The 23,366-nt window shown below is 33.4% G+C and overlaps 1 protein-coding gene and 1 long non-coding RNA gene across 3 annotated transcripts; both read left to right on the top strand.

The window, feature by feature from the left end:
* Positions 1 to 2,131: 2,131 nt before the first annotated feature.
* LOC115705616 (O-fucosyltransferase 35) lies at positions 2,132 to 6,336 on the top strand. Of its 2 annotated transcripts, XM_030633000.2 has the most exons (10): positions 2,163 to 2,437; positions 2,531 to 3,064; positions 3,605 to 3,745; positions 3,865 to 3,937; positions 4,045 to 4,115; positions 4,220 to 4,308; positions 4,454 to 4,586; positions 4,727 to 4,959; positions 5,045 to 5,521; positions 5,646 to 6,336. In XM_030633000.2, the coding sequence occupies exons 2-10, from the start codon at positions 2,534 to 2,536 to the stop codon at positions 5,836 to 5,838; spliced, it is 1,941 nt and encodes a 646-aa protein (XP_030488860.2). In that variant the 5' UTR covers positions 2,163 to 2,437; positions 2,531 to 2,533; the 3' UTR covers positions 5,839 to 6,336. The 2 variants fall into 2 exon arrangements, with proteins under 2 accessions (XP_030488859.2, XP_030488860.2); XM_030632999.2 differs by having other exon boundaries at positions 2,132 to 3,064.
* A 1,873-nt stretch (positions 6,337 to 8,209) lies between these two features.
* On the top strand, positions 8,210 to 12,801 carry LOC115704975 (uncharacterized). The gene is made up of 2 exons (XR_004009365.2): positions 8,210 to 11,251; positions 11,337 to 12,801. It is a non-coding gene; the product is annotated as an uncharacterized LOC115704975 (long non-coding RNA).
* Positions 12,802 to 23,366: the final 10,565 nt, after the last annotated feature.

Consider the following 23,366-nt stretch of genomic DNA (forward strand, 5'->3'; position numbering starts at 1 on the left):
CAAATAAAACAGAACAGATCCTATGTGGCTTTGCCTCTAGTGGATCAAGATCTAGTAGTTAGTTACAACCGAAATTGTAACTAACTCCTAGACCTTGATCAACCATAAACTACAACTATATAAAGGGATCTAGAGCCTTACCAATCTCTCAGTTGAGAGATGCAAATCCGGCAGTTCCCGGATACGGAAGCTTCAGGTCCAAAGCTCGATGTTTCAAGTTCATGCAAAGAAAAGAAAAGAGTCAGTGAGTGAGAAAAGAAATAAGAGAGAAATAAACACATAAAGAGAGAACATCAGAAATACCAGTCAAAGATTGTGACTTGGACTTCTCACCTTTTGTATTAATCTTCTTCAAATAGTGCAGATCTGAGGATCGTCTTCAAGGCGAGCTCGAAAGAGGACGTACCCCTGATTTAGGGCGAACCTCTATAATCTCTGGTGTTTGTTTTTCCCTCTAACCTACTGTGTTTTGTTTGATCTTTGTGTATGTGTGTTGTATGGTGTTTTTGGGATGATTTCTGGGTGAGATCGAGAAGAATCTCTGGTTCTAGGGTTTGAGAACCAGAGAGAAGGCAGAGAGAAAGTGAGAGAAGTTTGAGAAACTCTCGAATGTTCGAATGAGTGAAATGAGCTAGGGTTAGCTCTGATTTCACTGAGTTTTGTTCAAGGCAGAACGACAAATCGTTTGGTTAAAACGATTTGTCGTGCAGGTGAATACGACAGTGTTTCTTTGTCGTTTGGTATTGGTTTTAAGTTTAATTTTCTAGGACAGTTTTGTCCCTGTCGTTTTTGACTGAATACTTGAGTTGGTGTAGGGCATTCTTGGAAATTCACCAAGAAAATCCTACAGTTACCCTAAATTGTTTTCTCTTATTTTTTATTAAATAATTTTTTTCATATGTAATTTCCAAAAAAAAAAAAAAAAAAAAATCAAATTTGGAGTCTTGGCAATGAAGAAAATGAGAGAGAGAGAGAGAGAGAGAGAGAGAGAGAGAGAGAGAGAGAGAGAGAGAGAGAGAGAGAGAGAGAAATGATAAAATGTGTTTGTTTTTTCTTTAAAATGGATAGAAAAATAAATGTTTTTTTTTTTTGAAGGTTGTGTACTCGTAATGTGATTTTTTTTAGAGACTCGTAATGTGAATTAAATGTGAAGAATGAATTGTTTTTTGAAATAACAGTAACAAAAATAAAAATTATTATTAAAAGTTACAACTGGACCATGTCACCCTAATCACTTTAGAATATTTCCTTGATTGTGTATGATACAGATACGGAATATATAATATACATAATACATTCATAATTAAGAAAATTATGTACACCCGTGATAATTTAGTTGTTAACATACCCCCAACAAAATATAGCCAGCTAAATATAACTTAGAAAAAGAAGAAAAAAAAAAACAAACTGAAACCATAAATGACAAGACAATACAGTTTTCTTTTAGAGACTAATCGTGTTCAAAATATACATAATTTTAGAAATAATAGTGAGCTTTTTTTTTTCGGAGTGGAAAAAATATTGAGTTTACTTGGTAAAGATTCGAGACTTAATACATCATTATAATATTGATCAACTCCACTATTACTCAAAACCTTAAAACAGAAACCATAAAAGAGGAAACAATGAAAAAACAAAGAAGAAATGGGAAACTAAAATATTTACAGAAGTTGGAAAACCAACCCATTAATTGATTTTTTATAAATAATAATAAAATGGTAAATAGCATTTTTTTTTTGAAATAGATAGTAAATAATATTGTAGACATTGAGTATTACAAAATTTACACATTCAACAACTAATTTTGTTAAATAATAAAATACATAACAAATATTTTCTAAAATTCTAAAATAGAATTTTTAATACGAATAAATATATAATATAATCAATTTTATCATAACACTTATAAATTATATTATTATTAAGTTTTATATTAATAAAAAGTTAATCTAATATTTTAATTATACTATTTTAAAAATACAAATTCTATTTTATCATTTAACAAAATAAAAAATTTAATTAATAATTTTTACAAAACTCATAAACCAATTACCCATAGTAAAAACCTAGAACTCTAAATTTGATAATATATAAATTTTTACTTAAAAACGAGGAAGGATCCAACATTTTAGGGAGGCGAGTGCCAACATTATCATTACACTCAAAAATATGAGCAAATACACGGTAACAACAAGTCACACCCCACTAACATATTATTATTATTATAATAATAAAAAAATTGTTAGAATTTTCAAAAGAGAGAGAAAAAAAAATAAAATAAAAGAAAAGAAAAAACAGAGAAGACGAGCTTACGGTTGATTCAGAGGTGTAAGTGCTGGGATTTCAATTTTTTTGAGACGAAGACGAAGAAAGAGACAAGCGAGTTGTGGTGTACTCTACTAGATTATATGATTTGTCGAGAAGAGAAAGCAACTGGGTTCATGTCTTTCTGAGCTAATTTCCTCTTTATCTCTTACTTTAATGGAGGATTTCATAAGAGGCTAAAGTATAATAACTAATGATTACACAGGATATGGGTCATCATCACCAACACAATACCAGCGATGGCGTTTCTCAGCGAGTTAATAGCCCGAGATTCTCAGGTCCAATGACTCGCCGAGCCCATTCGTTTAAGCGTAATACTAGTAACAACTCACAGAACAGTAATATCATCAACAACGGCGGTAGTAGTATTGGCAACAATGGAGGTAGCGGTCATGTTAATAACGGAAGTGGGTTAAGTCCACATCATGAGATTGAGCTGCAACTCACCTCACCCAGATCTGAAATCGGCAGTAACACGGTTTCTGTAGATGGGTTTGACTCGGTTTTGGAAAGGAGGTTGCCTCACTATGTGAACCAGAGATTTCATGTTGGGGGTGTTAAGGGACTATTGAAGAAGCCCATTGGATCGGTGGTTGCGGATTTGGGGTTGAAGGAAAGGAAGAAGCTTGGGCATTGGATGTTCTTGGTGTTCTGTGGTATGTGCTTGTTTCTTGGCGTTTTCAAGATTTGTGCTACTGGGTGGTTTGGATCTACCATTGATAGAGCTGGTTTCGATCAGGTTGGTTCAGTATATTTACATTAGCACATGTCATTAAACAAGAACTCCTTTCTAAAAATGGTTACCTTTTGGATTCTAATTGTCCAAAGTTTTGGACCGATTAACGTTAATAATAGAATTTTGAAAGACACTAGATAAAGCGAATTACGATAATTGACTTTGTAATAAATATTAAAATTCTTTAGTTCATGTTTTCTTATTTCAAGTTTCAACCATTAAAGAATATATTCTCTTCAGTTGTTGAGGAATTTTCTTGGGAAAGGGATCTTATATAACAACTCTGGACTAAGTTTTACTTCCTCAGTTACTTGATTCCAGAATATTTCTATTCCCATATTTAATTGGGTAGAGAATACACAGCATTGTTTATATTTTCTCTCAGTGAGTGTAGAGTGTAGTTGTTTATTGGTTATGGTAGCATCTACAAGTGACTCTTAAGTTGTTATTTTGAATAGATTATCGTCTTATCAGTGTTTTTTTTTTTAATTATTTATATAAGTTTTCATACTTTTGTATAATTTAGTCTATCCACTTCCTTAGGATTCATCTGAGTCAACTCATGTATCTATGATGGACCAAAACTCTAAAGATTACGTATATAGAGAAAAAGGAGCTGATGTTGAGCGAACTCTAATGATGGTATCAACTGGTGTTGTGGAAAGCCAGAAAGACAAAGATGAAGTAAGTTCTAAACTACATTATTGTCCCAGTGCTACCTATTCTCTTTTTTGGCTTTACGGAGGATTGGGTTGGTTATCACATATTTCGTTCTTCTTTTGAAAAATTAACTCCTGCTTCAGTACTCAGGTATCTGGTCTAAACCCAACAGTGAGAATTTCACTCAGTGCATTGACCAGTCAAAGAATCATAAAAGTATGCAATACATTACATCTCTTTTTGTCTCTCTGCACACACACACACACATATTAAGTGTGTGATTTGAGTCTGTGTTTGATTCAAGTTTAAATGTGTTTTGGCAGGATTAGATGTAAAGACCAATGGTTATCTTCTCATAAATGCTAACGGTGGCTTGAATCAGATGAGATTTGGGGTCTGGATATTGTGTTTTTGTTATTTTGTTTTTTAGTTGATTATAATAATTAATTCTATGTCAGTTTTACTTTTGTCTGATTCATGAATTATTCTAGAGTGCAGATTTGCGATATGGTTGCTGTTGCTAAGATCATGAAGGCAACTCTTGTCCTTCCTTCTCTTGATCACAGCTCATATTGGGCTGATGAGAGGTTGGTTTAGTGTTTCTTTGGTGGATAAGTTATTTGGGTTATTATGCATCGATACATTGATCTTAGAAACACAACTTCTTCACAGCTGATTTTAGCCTTTTTAGTGGTATTACACAAGCTAACTATTTCTTATTAAATTTTGCAGTGACTTTAAAGATCTGTTTGATTGGCGGCACTTCATCGAGACATTGAAGGATGAAGTCCACATAATTGAGTCACTACCGCCTGCCTATGCTGGAGTTGAGCCCTACTTAAAAACACCAATATCTTGGTCAAAGGTAATGCACTAGTGCTTAGGCAGTTACTCAAGTCCTAGCTGGCATGATGTTATGTAACCTCAGTCTCAGACATTGTTTCTTACCTTCCCCTAATTCCCTTGGTGTGATGATGGTTAGCTGATTCGTGCTCTTATGTTCAGGTTGATTATTATAAGAAAGAGGTTCTTCCCTTGTTGAAGCAGCACAAAGTAGTTTATTTTACTCATACTGATTCTAGGCTTGCCAATAATGACATTCGAGATTCCATACAAAAACTGAGGTGCCGTGTCAATTACAAGGCACTAAAATATTCAGCTCAAATTGAAGAACTAGGGACAACCTTGGTTTCTAGAATGAGACAGAGTGGAAGCCCTTACCTTGCTCTGCATTTGAGGCAAGTATACTATTTGTAATGATGTCAATAATATATTTGGTTCATTCAAGTTATTAAGATTTGTATTTTCTTCTTCATATTTTAGGTACGAGAAGGATATGCTTGCATTTACAGGTTGCAGTCATAATTTGACAGTAGAAGAAGATGATGAACTGCGCAGAATGCGTTATGAAGTTAGCCATTGGAAAGAGAAGGAGATTAATGGGACAGAGAGAAGGTTGCTTGGTGGTTGCCCGTTGACCCCAAGGGAGACTTCACTTTTACTCAGAGGGCTTGGTTTTCCTTCCAATATTAGGATTTACTTGGTTGCCGGTGAATCTTATGGAAATGGTAGTATGCAATATCTTAAGGACGACTTCCCCAACATCTTCTCTCATTCGACCCTAGCAACAGAAGATGAGCTAAGACCTTTCGAAAAACATCAGAATATGTTGGCTGGTATAGACTATGTGGTTGCTCTTCAGAGTGATGTGTTTGTATATACATACGACGGCAATATGGCCAAGGCAGTTCAAGGACACAGACGCTTTGAGAACTTCAAGAAGACTATCAATCCTGACAAGTAATTCCAAACTCTATACCCTTTTCAAAGTTTTCTAGTTTTGGTGGAATGTTAATGTTCTAGTTATATGTTTACTTCGGTACTCTATTTTCATGTGCTGATTAAAACTTTGTTGCTGCTGCAGGATGAATTTTGTGAAACTTGTTGATCAGTTGGATGAAGGAAAAATATCTTGGAAGAAATTCAGTTCGAAAGTGAAGAAGCTTCATATAGACAGAGATGGATCTCCATATTGGAGAGAAGCTGGAGAGTTTCCAAAGCTGGAGGAAAGTTTTTATGCAAATCCATTGCCGGGATGTATTTGTGAAACAGGGTAAGATAAATTAAGAGTTTCTTTCTCATTCATGGTACGCGTTTAAGCTGCAAGCAATGTCTGCATTCGGTTTAGACATAAGGACATGCCAATTTCCCAAACTGAGGCCACTGCACGGTTGTGGTATAAGAAAAAAGAGCCTTGAAGCCTGTGGAAATTAATACAAGAAAGTTTGAAGACATTCCAACCAAAATTGTAAGCCATCACATCTTATTCTCAGTAGATACGACTACAAACAAAGTAAACAGTTATACCAACCAAGAATAGAATCACTTCTCTATACTAAACCACATTTTTATTATGACAATATTCTTTTTGCCTACTTTTTTTTTTTCTTTCTATTTTATATTTTTGTGGAGAGGAATTGTAGAATGTAGTGAATTTATTGGATCTGGAAATACTGAGGGGAGTACCAGGTGTGATACTGATGTAATGTACAACTACACAACAATCCTGGGGAATGCTCTTTATGGCAATGAAATATCAAAATTTTACTGTCAAAGTTGTGAAGGTATCTCTTTAGTGTTTAGAAGTATTTTACTTCTCACTGAATGAATTTGTATTAATATGTTTTTAAGAGATAAATATTGAGCCGATTAAGAAGAAAGAAATTGAATTGTTCTACTTTAGAGGGAAATGTCTGTTGGTACTTGGTAGTCTTCTAAAGATACCTCCTAGTCTTGGAGTTGGATGAACATTGTAATTTGTAAAGGTAAAATAATGGGGACTAAATAATAAAAAGTGATAGTGATCTCTATTCAAAATTATGTATAACTAAATTTAAGTCCATATTCTTATGTGTAAAAGGTGTCCATATTCTCCGAATATTCATTGAATTTTGACATATACTAAATTATACATTTGAATTTTTTAGATCGTTAAAAAATTCTTCCAAACTATTGAGAGTGTTATGTTCAATAACTTTTGTCAAATTATGTTTAATTTTACTAACGTGGTGATTTTATGCATTAACTCGTGTCCCTCAAACTTTGATAATTATCAATTGTCTCCTAAACTTTCATCCAAATGAGGCTTCAGTCAATAAAGTTGGACAGAAGTTATTGAATCTAATAATATCAATAGTTTGTGAGGAATTTTTAACGATATAAAAAATTTATAAGATATGATTTGTTATATATTAAAGTTTGGGTGACAAAAATTCTAATTAACCTATAACACAAGTTTGTTTATATATATAACATTTATAAAAAATTATTATGTCTGCCTAGTGCCATTAGAATTGAATGAAAATTTAAGTTTGAATGTTTATTAATTATGGTCTATATTAAAATGGCATTTTAGATATATAATTAGCAAGAAAAAAAGAAAAGAAAAACTTTACCATTACTTTGAAAGCTGTGGTGTAACTCATTCAAATTAATCACAACAGAAAGTAAGTTTTCTGTAATTAATTATCTTGAGTCAACTAACTTAATAACTATTCGGTTATGTTAGTTCTTACTATTGTTATATATTCAGAAGTTGCTCAGATTCACAAAGGGGTTTTTCTTTTTAAAGAACTAAGGCGACGTTTGGTTGGAGGTAATGAAATAGAATGGAATAGAAAAAAAACAATTTTCATTCTATTCGTTTGTTTGGTTGTATTTTAAAGTATTGGAATGACATTTCAATAGAATATTCTTTCCACCATTTTGGTGGAATGACTATTCCATTTTAAAAATAAAGGAAAGACCATTCAAATATAACAAGAAAAAAAATTTAATAATTTTTTTTATCAATTTTTTTATGCATTTTAGATTTTATTCATATTCTTATTCTTATATTTTCATTCCTTACAACCTAATGCCACTAAGGGATTAAACGGGGATAAGTTGAAAAATACCATTTTTATTAATCAATTAATTAAATTTACCTTTAATTTTATTAGTTGAAACATATCTCTTTTTATATGTATTGTACCCAAAATATCCTAACATAAGATACTTTTTTTTTTTTTTTTTTTTTGAATAAGTGTTCTTTTATTAAACCGAGCAATCGCTCGCAAGAATGGACAATAAGTCTGAAGGAACACTGTTAATAGGGAACATACGATCAGCTAAAGAGACAGAGTGCCGGGCAACAAAGTGCGCAGCACGATTCGCTGAACGTTTAACAAAAACAATAGAAACATTCGACAAACAATTAAGAGAATTTTTGCATTCATCTACCAGTAGCCCAAACGCAGAAACAAAGGCTTCTGCACTCCTAATCGCATCAGCACACACAAGGCTATCCGTTTCAATAACGGCTTGAGAGAAAGGCCGGTCCTTTAGCCAGCTTAAAGCTTCCCGAATGCCCATAATCTCGGCCAGTTCAGGAGCCACGGGCGGAGAAGACACACCCGGGACGAAGCCGGTCGCCCGTATGGTCCCTGATCACACAGCCGTACCCGTGCTTGTGGAGTGAATCGAAGATGGCCGCGTCGACGTTGAGTTTGATGCCTGAGACCGGTTTAACCCACTGCTCTGTACCGTCTCCAACTTTGAAAGGAGACATCGAGGGAATATTACCCTTTCCTTGAGCATTCAACCATTGATCAAGACTCGATTTCGCAAACGTTACCACATCTTTCACACTTCTCACACGGTTCTTCCATACAAGGTCATTCCTGGCTGCCCAAATGGCCCAACAGAGCATTACTACTCTGCCCAACTCCTCTTTGTCAACTCGTCTTGCAGTAGCTTCCAACCACACCAGCAGGGAAGAAAATAAATCCCTTCCAACCGCAGCCAAACCAGCATACCCGAAACAAGACCAAGCAAAATGACAAGAAACCAATACATGCCATTCCGTTTCAGCAAAAACACCACAAAAAGGACAAGAGCTATCAACCAGTACCTAAAAAAATAAAAGAGTGTGAAACACTTGGGAGATTGAGTGTTGTTTCAAGATACCTAAAGAGGGTAAAAATAAAAGAGACAATATAAAAAATGTATAGAGCTCGATTAAATGAGTGAAACTTAGGGATTAGAAAGAGTGTGAAACACTTGGGAGATTGAGTGTTGTTTCGTTGATGCTCGACTCTGTTGTATTTTGAAGATTGTTTGAATAAATAAAGAGAAAGATATGTGGTTCCGAAACGAGAATAGGGACAAAGCTGACATCGAACATGTATAAATACTTTATTTATTTTCGGTTCCTTAATTGTTTGATTAATGTTTTTTAACTTCTGCTTTAATTGTGTTCGTTTAAGTGTTGTAGTTGAATTTTGATATTGATGCTACTTGTATATAAAATTTCTGCAGATAAGTGGAAATTTCATACAAAAGAAATTTCATGCACTAAATGAATGTGAAAAACATCACGTAGAGTTGATGAGATTGTCATGAAAAAATTGTTTGATATCATAGGCTCATAGCAATAATCATTAACATAACAAAAATGCAATGATAAGAGTAAAACTGTGGAAGGAATATCAGAATTTTTGATAGATCAATGAACGTAACAAAAAATAATTTCAATAAGACTGATAAATTGTTTCCATGTTTTGAAATATTTTATTAAATCTTTAAGGGAAATTTAATTTTATATAAAATTGATTATCTAAATTAAAGTTAGTGTGTATGGTATTGTGAGCCACTTTTACAATACATCCTCAAAGTACCCTTCTCATTTAAAAAACCCAAAAACAAATCTCGAGCGCTCGTTCTCACCCAACGAACCACCAAAGACCACCCCAAAATTTCACCAATGGCACCACCAATTCAAATCGAAATCTTGCCCACGATCGAGACCAACTCACACGAAGGTTTTCAACTTCCCACGTCCAAGACCCACGAAGATTAGTGACGGAGACCCAGAGACCCTCGATGATAGCGTCGATTGCCTAATTAGAGACCTAGAGACCCGCAACCCACGTCGGAGACCCACTTGGGATTGGCCTTTAGAGATTCATGATTTAGAAACCTAATAGCGAACCAGAGATGATTTGAAGAAGGAAATGAGAGGTCTACCCAAAAATATCTAAGGGATGAAGTTTTTAAGTAATTTTTTGCATAATCTTAGTTGAAAATAGTATTGTGTACTTTCATATGTTAGATTAGGTTTGTTTTAGCACAAGAAAAATTGAATATGTGATAATAGTGGTGAATTTTGTGTTTCTGTGATTTTTTTTTGGGTTTTGTATTGGTACGATGGTGTCCAATATAGGAACAATATAGGTTCGATAGTCTCATATTTAGAAAATCAATCACATGTTAGGCATGATTGGATGATAGGGTACGATGTAAGTTAGACAAGGGTATGATTATTGTTCCAAGTTTAAAACGATAGTTTGATATATGGTACAATGTGGGTCCGATAATATTTTATGTTTCATTTTTGGTACAGGCACGATAGGGCACGACATTGTGTCCAATAGCCGTATTTTTTTTAGTTTTTGATTTATAATTATGGGACAATATAGGTTTGATTGTTGGTTTGATGGTTTTGCCCAATTTTAATAATTTGTTCATTGTCATTTGTGTCCGATAGTAGTATGATATGAGGAAGATATTTTCTTGGTACTTTTATTCAGAATGTTTAACTTGTATTTTTTAAAATTTTCTTTGCAAAACGTAAGACCTCCAAAGCTTTTAGTTTTAGTGTTAGACCATTACTCGAGATATATCACTTGAGGGTGGAAATTTTTACTATTCAAAGATAAAAGATAAATTTAAGGACTGCGATTTATTGGAAAGGGTGAAGAGATCTCCCTTCGAACAGTTCTTCATTAGAGAGCAATTAAATTTTTCTGGTGCACTGATCCATTAGTTGTTTTTTCATAAGATTAGATCTGAAAAGCCAGATGAAGTCCACTTTTACATTACGAAGAAAAAATGTAAATTAGCCAAGCTGAGTTTGCTTTGGTGATTGGATTGAATTTTTTACCAAGACCGATTGAAAAAAAGATTAAAGAGAAGACAACCTCAAACTAGTTGATTGTTGAGTATTTCAATGGTAGTACACCTATCATCTTTGGACAATTACGCAGAATGTTTGACAGTTGCACTGTAGTTGATGATGAGTTCAAGCTGGGACTGGCCTTGTTTGTTATGGGTGTGCTGACTGGCCGTGAGGAGAAGACTATCGTTCTAGCTTATGCAATGAGAATGGTGAACGACCTTGAGTTCTTTTACCAGTACCCGTGGGGAAAGATATCGTTTCAGAAGTTGATGTAAACTTGCAATAAAGATTTTAAAGAAATGAAGAAGCATTTGGATAAGAAAATTGAGAAGAAGAGATCCATTCAGAAGGAGGCAAAGTATTCCACATATAGGTTTGCTGCAATATTGCAGTATTGAGCTTATGAGTCCATTCTAGAGCTGAGTATTGATTTTGGTGTCAAGAATTCGCATGCCTTTCCAAGAATAGTGATCTGGGAGAAAAATAGCAACGTTGAGATGAACAAGGAAATTAAAAAATTATTTGCGAGAAATGTAAGTTTTAACTCCCTTGAACTTGCCAATAATATTTTGTTTTGTATTTGATTTCAATCAAATAAAATTTTGTATTTATTGGCAGTTGTCAGTGTACTCCATATTATGTTGTTGACCTACTGAAGAAGAATATTTGAGGACCGTTAATGGAGCTAAGGTGACATTGTTTGTGGACATGGAGCAACTGGTGGTGGGCAATGAAGGACAACCTACACAAGAAGCTATGCGAAGCCAGACGGAGAAGCTTGTAGAGAAGTTGGTAGAGTAGGCGAAGGAAGCCATATTTTTTAAAGAGGATTCATGTAACGTCCTTGCTTGAAGCCTCCATTGGACTTTCCTCCATATACTAATGTCTCTTATACATGAGTACGTTACTCTAACTGCTTCCTAGAATAACGATTAGCCCTGTAAACTAACACGAGTATATCTAGCATGCTTTGTCCTCACTCGCACACTTCTTGAGAAAACTTCCTAAGAGGTCACCATGCCAAGATTACTCCAGGTCAAAGCACACTTAACTTTGGAGTTCTCAAGTGATGGGTCACCAGAAAACAAGATGCACCTTATTGATATAGGTAGTACCAATCAATCCATTTAAGCCCTTTTTAACTATGTAGTCCCATACTTACACAGTCTCAGAATCATCACACTTGACCTTCCCCAGACAATGTGGGATTACACAACTCACCTAGTATATTTCTCTTTACTAATCACAGATATTGACTTTAAAAACTCACCACCTCCACCATCTCCACCACTAGAGGCACATGAGGTTCCCCCTACAATATCTTATCCTAGCACCTCAAAGGTTGAGCAAGCAAGATACTTTGCTATCTTCTCGAGGTTGAAGAATGTTGAAAGGGAATAGAGTGCTCTTTTGTAAGGCCAAGTTGAGATTATGGGTTAGTTCAAGACCCTAATGACACTCATGGAAGAGCTTAAACGACCAACTTCAGAGCCACAATCACAGCCTCAGACTCCTGAAGATGAAACCATTCTTCTGAATGATTACATACCAGATGATCCAGATGATGTATTCTATACACTTAAGAATATGAAGATTACTAATATTGAAGATACTCAGGATTATGAGTTCGAAGTGTTGAACATAACTCCATCAAGGTAACTTAATTAGAAATTCATGTTTATTGAGTAACTTGATTAAATTATACATAAATTATGTTATGTTTTATTTAATCAGTGTTGATTTACTAATACAACGACAATTGCAGAATGTATACAATAAAGCATATTGAGCATAAAATTCTTTAACAACCTTTTGACAATGTAATTGATCACAACATGAAGCGGTTTAGAAAGAGATGGTGTGCAGAATTATTCTACTAAAACTTAGCATGAACTTTGGATTTTTTATTTTCTATTTGGAACAATGTACCTATAATATATTGTAAATTGTTACTAGAAAAGTTATATTTCTTTTCTCTGGTAGTAGAAGCATCAGGCATATGTCGTACCCATATCGTTCTATATCGGGCTAGAAAAAACAAGAAAATTGAATTAAATATCAGACCCCTTCGTCTGCTTTATCATACACCATTGTCCCATTTATCATACCCCATCATCCCATAAACTCTAAAAATGAAAGCTCAAAAATTAATAATTTTAATGGACTATCATAGCCCATCGTACTTAATAAAAAAGATTGAAAACAGTTACCATTGTACCACCATCGAGGATCATTGTACTCTATTGTTTCGATCAAATTGAAATTACAACAAGTTTACCAAATGGTACTATCGTACCGCTATCGGAATACCATCAGGCCCAATTAATTTTAACATTAGAATACTAATTTCACAACATAGGAAATCACAAAAAAAAAAAAAAAATACTATTACAACACATATCCAACACATAACAATAACATTACTAGCTTACAATAACATAGTGAAACTATAATGCAATTTCTTAAACTCAGTACTTGCAAGATTTTCTGTTGTGCCCTTTATCACTACACTTGCTACAATTCCGTTGTATCACAATCTTTTTTTCCATTAGAAGGAGTTTGATTTGTCTTAATTCTTTCAACCTTTTACTGTTAGATAAATTAACAATTAACCCAAGATCTATTTGTATATAACATAGAACACAATAGTAGTATATGATAATTGAGTATGTGTACCTGATTGATCCATAGCAATTATCTCTGTTTGATCCACAGCAGTTACTCCACTTTGATAGTACAATACTATCAACTAAGTCTTCCTCCCTAGATCTCTAAATCAGAAGCAGTTTATTTTATCTGATTATCAAAAGGTATACAATTGTGATGAGACAATATGTATTTATAGAGTTAGGGAGGGAACTTAGCTACAAAACCCTAGTTGGGCTGGGCCTGCTCATCAAAGGCTTCAGTCAACTAGAAAAGCCCACACTTCTGCTTCACCTAGACTTTACTCACAGATGCTAAGCCCATTAACAATTGATCACCAACAACATGGGCTAACACAGCAAAGAACTATCCAATCAACCCAAGTTTTAATAAAACCAATAAAACTTAATGTAAGCCCAAATAAAAAGTCTAACATTCTCCCACTTGGGCTACATTGATTTTAATACATATATATTATATATCAAAATAATTTTATTTGAAAACGACTCATGGGTTGAACAACAGAAAAACATTTGTGGCCACTTTAAAAAAATGATAGTTCTCTGATAGCATCTCAACATACCGGTCCAATTTAACCTTTGATAATGAACTATGACAATCATATTGTTTTTAACTCAACAAAAGACATTCATAATCACAAATACCAAAGTATTAAATCGACATGGTCAATAAGTCTAGTAGTGTGGTAAGGAATTATGTTCAACATGTGATCAATTTAAAATAACATAATATCCTTATCAGTCCTCAATTTCACTGATACCGTGATGCTTAATAAATAAGCCAGTGAAATTAAACATACACCACTTAAAATAAGTAAGTGTCACTAAACTTGCTTAAAGAATTAAGCCAACAACATATCATTGTCAATAAGCAAATAAATTTAAAAGACAATGATCACAACAATATGAACCACATGCTTTCAATTCAATCATTCTCGAGAATATAACAAAGCCTAACTGAAAGCATAAACATCCAATAATCAAAAAGATATTGGCCCACAAAGTAGTTCATAACATCAACAAGTGAATTACATATAAATGTAATCTCAAAAGATAAAGCAAGAAACTCCCACTAACCCAAAGGAGCAAAAGATTATAAAATGCCTATATTAAAAACATATTTATCAAACAATATGACACTTAATCCTTTGGTTAGAGGATCTGCAAACATCAACTTGGTCTTTCAATATTCTATCACAATGTCTCCTTTCTTAACCAAGTCTTTAATAGTGAGATACTTTATTTCCTTATATTTAGAAGCACTACTAATCTCATTATTCTTTGAAAAGAAAACAACAATACTATTATCACAATAGATTAGTATAGGAGAGGAAATAGGATCAACTAGTCGTATCTCTAAAATCAAATTCTTTAACCATAAAGCTTGCAAAGATGCCCCATAATATACAACAAACTCAGCATACATAGTAGATGATACGATTAAAGTCTATTTAACACTTTTTCAAGAAATAGCAGGACCAACAAAAGTGAAAATATAGCCAGAAGTTGACTTTAAATCATCTACATAACCACCAAAATCTGAATCTGAATAACCAACAACTTAAAGATTGTTGACATGCTTATACACAAGCATAAAACTCTTTGTTCTTTGCAAATCTCTCAAAACTTTCTTGGCTGCAACCCAATGATCATGGTCAGGATCAGATAAATATCTCCTAAGAACATCGACCATGAAAGCAATATCAGGTCTAGTGCAAACCTAAGCATACATCAAACTCCCTACTGCACTTGCATATGGGATATTCTTCATTGCTTCTCTTTTTAAGTCGTTCTTAGGACAATGTTGCTTAGTAAATTTGTCCCTTTCAAAATAGGAATGAAACCAGCTTTACACAAATCCATGTTGAACCTTTTGAGCACACGATTATTGTAAGCTTCTTGAGGTAAGCCAAGAAATTTTTCGATTCCTGTCACGATGGATCTCAATCCCCAAAACATAGGATGCCTCTCCAAGATCTTTCATATCAAAATTGGAAGACAGAAAATTTTTGGTCTCATTTAGTAGTGACAAATCACTGCTGGCAAGTAAAATGTCATCTACGTAAAGAACAAGAAAAATATAACGACTCCCACTGATCTTCATATAAATACACTGATCAAACTTGTTCTCTACGAAACCAAACGATGTCACAACCTTGTCAAACTTCAAGTACCACTGGCGAGATGCCTGTTTGAGACCATAAATGGATCGTTTCAACTTGCAAACCAAGTGTTCTTTTCCTTTCTCCTTGTAGCCTTCAGGTTGAGACATATAGACTTCCTCATTCAATTCTCCATTCAGAAAAGCAGTTTTAACATCCATTTGATGCAACTCTAAATCAAAATGCGCAACTAAGGCCATAATAATTCTGAATGAATCTTTAGTGGAAACAGGTGAGAAAGTTTCAGTGTAATCAATACCTTCTCTTTGAGTAAAGGCTTTAGCCACTAAACGCGCTTTAAACCTTTCAATCTGTCCCTTTTTATCCCTTTTAGCCTTTAAAATCCACTTACAACCTATTGGTTTAAAACCATCAGGTAATAAAACTAGCTCCCATACACCATTTTTCTTCATGGAGTCGATCTCATCATCCGTAGCTGCTAACCATTTTGAAGATTGTGGACTATTAAGTGCTTCACTAAAAGTGACAGGATCCACAAAATGATCAATATCATATTCTCCTTCTCCAAGATAAACAAAATTATCATGACACTTTGTTGACTTCTTTTGTCTCTGAGATCTTCTTAGAGGAGGTACTTCTGGAATAACTTCTCTTTGTTGATCATTGTTTTGAATAACATCTTCCACAACTGGAATTTCTTCAATAACAGGATTCTCATTAACAATAGGAGCTTCATCATTAATAGGCCCTTCATCAATAATAGGACCTTCATCATCTTCGATATCGGGAGCAATGTATTCATCAACAATGGAGCATTACCAACTGGAGTAGGATGGAGACTACTATTATCATCTCTTGAAAATGACATAGGAATACAAATTCTTTTAGAGGACTCCCCCATTTCAAGAGATGTTGAAGGAATTTTTTCAGCAACATCAAATTCCAGAAATTTAGCAGTCTGAGATTCAACAATTCGCGTACCACGAGTAGGACAGTAAAAGCGATAGCCTTTTGAGCGCATTGGATAACCAATGAAATAACAGCGATTTGTTCTCGGATCTAACTTTTTTTAAATTAGGATCATAAATCTTTACTTCAGCTGGACAACCCCATACACGAAGATGATTTAGACTAGGCTTCCGCCCAGTCCACAACTCAAAAGGGGTCTTGGGAACAGATTTATGGGAACATGATTTAAAATATAAGTTGCAGTCATAAGTGCTTCACCCCATAAAAACTCTGGAAGATTTGTTCTACTCATCATACTTCTAACCATATCCATGAGAGTGCGATTTCTCCTTTCAGCAACGCCATTTTGCTCAGGTGAACCAGGCATAGTGTATTGAACAACTATACCATTTTCTTGTAAGTACTCTGCAAAAAGTTCCATGTGTTGTCCAGATTCTGTATAACGACCATAATATTCTCCTCCACGATCAGAATGAACAACTTTGATGACTCTTCCTAATTGTTTCTCAACCTCATTTCGAAAAATTTTGAGTTTATCAAGGGCGTCAGATTTTTCTTTAATTAAATAGGTGAATCCATAACGAGAAAAATCATTGATAAAAGTGATAAAATACTTGTTTCTGCACAACGTAATGGAATAAGGACCATTGATGTCAGTGTGGATAATTTCCAATAAAGATTGACTGCGGTTTGCAGTCTTCTTTCTTGTTTTGGTCAATTTTCCACGAGTACAATCAACACAAGTATCCCAACCAGAAACATCAACAGGAGGAAGAATTTTAGCTAGAAGGAATCGATCATTTTTGTTTAGAAATATGACCCGATATATCGTGCCATAATAATAAGGATGTTATTTTAATATAAGATTTCTTACCCACAATATTCACAGCATTGAAAAAGGAAGCTAAGGAAATCAATGATAATTTGAGAAGAATATCAGAGTAAAAACATTTTCCAATTATTCGGAGTCAAACATAATGTTAACACTATAATTGGTAAAACGAAAAAGAAAATTATTGTTTAACTAAACGCGGAAGCGAAACTGAATTACTTTAAAAGTAAGAATCAAGAAAGTACTGTTCAAAACAATCTGAACACTAAACTGTAATTCAAGAATAAATATGCCAACATAGATAACATCATTGCTAACATAAGTGCCACTTTAAGCTTTGACTCCTTCTCACTTATCTCTTGAAATCCCTTAGCCTCTGGTTGTGGTTGTTTCTCTTCATATTTTCTTTATCCTTTGTTGGGCTTGAGTTGAGAAACAAAGTGAGAAGACTCATTCTTTTCATTTTGTTAGCTTGCTTGTTTCAGCTACACACTGAGAATTTAGATCACTAAAACTCCATGTTTTATTATAAGTGTTGTAGGCTGTCTTGATAAGGCTGAAAGAGGCAGGAAGTTCATGAAGAACTTGAAGAATAGTGTAAAAGTCGGGATGAGAAATATTATGATCTTTCAACTCGGACTGAACATGAATAATTTTCAGATTAAAACCTCGCACTCCTTTGATTTTTCATACTTAATGGTTGCCATTTCATCCATAAAATGTCCAGCTTTAGCGATTTCACTAGTGTGAAATAGTTTTTCTACTACTTTGAAAAACTCATTAGTATTTGAGGTGTTTGGCAAACCATCAAAAGAATGTTATGGAATTGAACTTTCATAGCAATGAGACTAAGATGATTTGAATTTTTCCAATGTGCATGAAGAATTTTTTGGGCAACAATTCTGATATTAGAATAAGATCAGCAGATTTTTCTTCTCGAAGGCATAAGTCCAATCTATTATGCCTAAAGTAATTTTCACATCTCGTTTCCATATCTTAAAGTTGGAAGCATTCAGAATTCAGATGAAAACGTTATTGTTGTTCGCAGAAAGGAGACCAAAAAATCTAAAAATTAAAACTTGATCAAGCCATATGAGCCAAGCAATTAGAAAATATTGTAGAGTCAACTGGTCATTATAAACTCCCCTTTGGGGTGAGAATATAACACACACATGATCTACCTTCATGAAGTTAACAATAAAGAAAAAAATACATATCAATTAAGAATTTATTACCTTTGGGCAAATAAATTTCTTAAATAATATATATTAATTCAATCAAAAAATAATAATAAATATATATATTTAAATTATTACCTTTGGGCAAATAATTAAAATATACACATTTAATATTAACTCACTTCATGGAATGTGAACTAATATGTATAACTACTACCTTTGGGCAAGTAATTACACATATAGCCAACCAAAATAAATATTTTCTATAACATATGAAATTTGGTAATAAAATAATCATTAAAAATTTAATAATTTTCAACCAAATTTCCAAAAAGTTATATATAAATTGCTTGTAATATATTGATAATAAAAAAAATAAAGTGTCCACCATAACACATTATTTTTACATCAAACAATCAAGTTTTAAAATTTTAGAACAACAAATAATGGAAAAATGTGAAAGAAAGAATATTGGTGGAGATTACATAGTCAAGATAAATCAAGTAAGAGAGTGACTATGTCCTATGTAACGAGAAGAAACCCAAAAAATTTTCTATGATCGACAGATTTCGAAAAATCATCAAAAAATATTTTTAATAATTTTTTAACTACATAATTATTATTAAAATAATAATAATTATTAAAAGAAGTCAAAAAATTAATTAAAAATCATAGAAAAATCAGAAATTTAATTTTAAGCACGTTGGAAAAAAAAACGTCGAAAAACGACACCCGAGAGTGCCGCACGCGCCCCCACGCGCGGGCTGTGCGAGTGGGCATTGCGGCTGGGAGTCATCTTCAAGCTCCAGCCGGATCTCCAGGCGGGTCGCGCGATCTTCGGCCGCGAGCGTCTGGACGAATTCCGGCCAAAAAACACCACGAAAACTTGCAATTTTTGATGGGTTTTGTTCGGGACACGATTTCTCATCAATCTATGGTATTAATTTCGGGTATTAAAGATGATAAGGGTCTCGATCGGATTGTGTTCAATCCGAAAACTAAGAACAAAAAAAAATGGCCGATTTTGATATTTGTTGCACGCCGAATTCAAATTAAATGTTGTAGAAACATTGTAAATTAGTTGGTAATGAGATTTGTACCATCAATTTTAGTATATAAACAATAGAATCAAAAAACCTAAATTTAATTTCATAAAGAAAAAAAAATAAATAAATAAATGAATATATATATAAACCCTAAAACTTTAAACTTAAAATTCTCATAATATATATAATGATTTCATGCATATAATATATCAATTGAAAGAGAATTTAACGATGAATGAAACCTCTAAAGTTTTAAGATTTATAAACAAAAAATTTAACATAAAATAATAACGAAATTAATATGTAATTATGAATAATTAACATATACAAATTAATTATATTAATTATAGGTTCTAAATCATATACAATAGGCAATCTGATACCACATGTTAGATAAATTAACAATTAACCCAAGATCTATTTGTATATAACATAGAACACAATAGTAGTATATGATAATTGAGTATGTGTACCTGATTGATCCATAGCAATTATCTCTGTTTGATCCACAGCAGTTACTCCACTTTGATAGTACAATACTATCAACTAAGTCTTCCTCCCTAGATCTCTAAATCAGAAGCAGTTTATTTTATCTGATTATCAAAAGGTATACAATTGTGATGAGACAATATGTATTTATAGAGTTAGGGAGGGAACTTTGCTACAAAACCCTAGTTGGGTCTCGCTCATCAAAGGCTTCAGTCAACTAGAAAAGCCCACACTTCTGCTTCACCTAGACTTTACTCACAGATGCTAAGCCCATTAACAATTGATCACCAACAACATGGGCTAACACAGCAAAGAACTATCCAATCAACCCAAGTTTTAATAAAACCAATAAAACTTAATGTAAGCCCAAATAAAAAGTCTAACATTTACTTCTTCGGACGACCTACATGTTTCTTCTCAACATGCACTCCCGATGTGATATTTTTGATGTCTTCAAATAATTCCCAATTATCCTCTTCACCAAGTAAAATAATTATTCATTCATATGTGCTCCTCCAATACTCTGTTGTGTAATACTGAGAGCATAGTGCATACATACTAATGTCTCATTCTTGGGCTGCAACACATGCATGAGAATTGGGAATCTTCATGATTTGGAACAGAATGCAAGTGCTTGTTCGTTCCTGCAAGTTTACTACAACACCCTTCTCTACCAGTCCTCCAAAGTGAACATTGAACGTATAAGGTCCACATGTATCGAAGTTCAAATACTTAGATTTCTCAAGCTACAATGCCATGTCCTGCTCCATTTTTGGTGATAAAGTCTTTGTACACTTATTAGCTATTTCCTTTCGCATAGCAAACCACTCTTGAACTTTAAACCTAAAGAATTCAACAAAAGCAGTTATCGAGAAGGCTCTTGAGTCCTTAGTTGTGTTGTTGAAGCTTTCAGCCCAGTTGCTTATCATTACATTGTAACAATCCCCTTCAAATTACGACCGAGCTCACCTTTCAAATTTAATGCCCTCAAGATTTAATGCAATAGCAACATCCATTACTTTTATCTTCTTAAATTCTCTATGAAACTTTTTAATTTTATCATAAAATAGGTCAAAGAGTCGTGATTCTCCTTGTCAGCTATCGCGAAAGCAATCAGAAAAATATGGTCGTTTGAATCCAATGTCACTGCACACAACATGTGCTCACCATACCTAGTCTTCAGGAATGAGCCATCAACGCATACAACAGGTCAACAAAACCTAAATCCACGCCTACAAGGGCCCATAAAAAAACAATACTTGAAGTGACCATCCTCTAGCACAAAATTTGTAATGGTACCTAGATTTTTCAATTGTAGCATGTGCAAGTAACCAAGTAATTTTGAGTACAAAGCTTCAAGTGTACCCCAAACTAGGTGTAGTGTCTTTTCTATGCACCCCCAAGCCTTTTCATAACTTATTTTGATCTCATAATTGTTGTGCATATCTTTTTTTTTTTTTTTTTTTTTTTTTTATATTAGAGGCTTAATGATCCTAGCCGTCACTTGCAAATTTATCCTTAATTAGGTGGGCAATTATCAAAGGTGATGCTTGACGATTATCTTTTCTTCAAACATCAAGGGATGTGTGTAAATTTTGAAATGTAGTCACCTCAAACATGTCAGAAAGTACGTTCTTCTTCCCTCTTACTCTCCACTCGCAATCTAAATTTTGTATTAATGTACCAAACAGTGGTACCAGACTACTCAACGATGAAGTCAAACCCTTTATTCATTGCATACAAGCTAACGACCATATTCAAATGCTCTTTGTTTCTAAAAAACTTTCCTAAATGTCACTCCCCACTCAGTGTGCCACCCATAGATGTATAATGACTATTATCCTCAATGTCTTCTTTTGTATATATTTTTTCTTTGAATTAACCGTAATTTATCAAAGAAGAGAATGAATAACTAAATCCTCCAGCATCACTGGTTCCTCTAGCATTAATGGTTTCGTTTATACAACTACTACTAGTACCAGATGTTTGTCAATCTTCTCTATGGGGTCTTCTTCTACGTGTTGTTTGCCTAAGTATTTGGTACAATAATCGAGTCAAGTTCAAAGCTACAACATGGACCTATGTCTCTTGATTCTCTCTTACATCATCATTGCCATTAAAATAAGCTTCAGGGTTTGGACCATCACCAAACTTATCATGAAAGGGAATTTGTGCTACATGGTCAACTGTCGCCATGATAGTATTTAATTCAGGTAACACATCTGCTACCAACACCTGTGAATTTATTTATGGAACATAAGTTCCAACCTCACTACGAGTATCCTTAACAGTACTTGGTAGATAACCACGATCGATACATACATTATTCTTCACCAAAGTCACAAAAAGGGAAACAAATTCATATGGCTTCTTCAAAAGCATTGACAAATAGAAACTTAGACGATTATCATTACTTCTAATTTCAAGTTATATTGCACTTTGTCAACCACCAGCCTTGTACACAAATCCAGAAGCAAAAAAAAAAAAACACAAAATTTTAGAAGAACAACGATTCACATAAAAAAATCAGCAAAAAATACCAGCAACCCATAGATCAAACATCTAAACAATATTCTAAAAAAAAAAAAAATAACAACCAATAATAAAAAAAATATAAAAAAAATCATTTACCCATTACTCAAAACAATGATTCCCGTGGTTGCTGAAAAAAATTATCCTACCTCCAATCCGGCCACCTCCGATATGAGCTTGGAATTAAGTCTTCACTTTTAGTAAGATGTACAATGTGATTTGGTTAAGAGAAACAGAGAAAATGAGTGGGATAGTGACATGAGAAAAGAGAGAAAAGAGAAACGAAAGAGAAAATGATATTAACTTTTGGGAGTAGTATTTTGGGAGCAAAATAAAAAAGTTAGCCTAAAATACATATGGTGTTCAACATGAGTTAATTGTATTTTTTTTAGTCTAATGCATGCATATAAGATCAAATTTCTCATTTTTTAACCATTTTTTTTTTATATATAATTACAACAGAATAGTCATTCTAATAAAAATTTAGAAAATTACCACATATACTATTTTTTCAACTTTTTTTTTTTTAAAAAATTTACGGTTTGGGTTTCTAAAGTGGTTGCAGCGCTAGTTGCAATAGGGGTTTCTATACGATTTTTTATTGTAATTTAAGTTGCAGCGCTAGTTGCAATAGGAATTTCTATGTAGAATTTCGTAAAAAAAAAAAAAAAACTGTTTTGAAGTGTAAAAATAAAAAAAAACCCTAAAAATTTATATCTATAAAAGTATTTAAGAAAATGAATAAAGTAATTAATTTCATTTTTCATATTAAATTAATTAATTTATCAAACATAATTCAAAATAAAATAATAT

The sequence above is a fragment of the Cannabis sativa genome, chromosome 1 (genome assembly GCF_029168945.1).
Source record: "Cannabis sativa cultivar Pink pepper isolate KNU-18-1 chromosome 1, ASM2916894v1, whole genome shotgun sequence".
In the NCBI taxonomy this organism is placed as follows: Eukaryota; Viridiplantae; Streptophyta; class Magnoliopsida; order Rosales; family Cannabaceae; genus Cannabis; species Cannabis sativa.

What these genes read in the sequence shown, in the direction of transcription:
- LOC115705616 (XM_030632999.2), top strand. Translation starts at nt 2,519, where the DNA reads ATGATTACACAGGATATGGGTCATCATCACCAACACAATACCAGCGAT. An exon ending in CACCAATATCTTGGTCAAAG is followed by an intron (nt 4,587 to 4,726) that starts GTAATGCACTAG and finishes TCTTATGTTCAG; the next exon opens with GTTGATTATTATAAGAAAGA. An exon ending in TACCTTGCTCTGCATTTGAG is followed by an intron (nt 4,960 to 5,044) that starts GCAAGTATACTA and finishes TTCATATTTTAG; the next exon opens with GTACGAGAAGGATATGCTTG.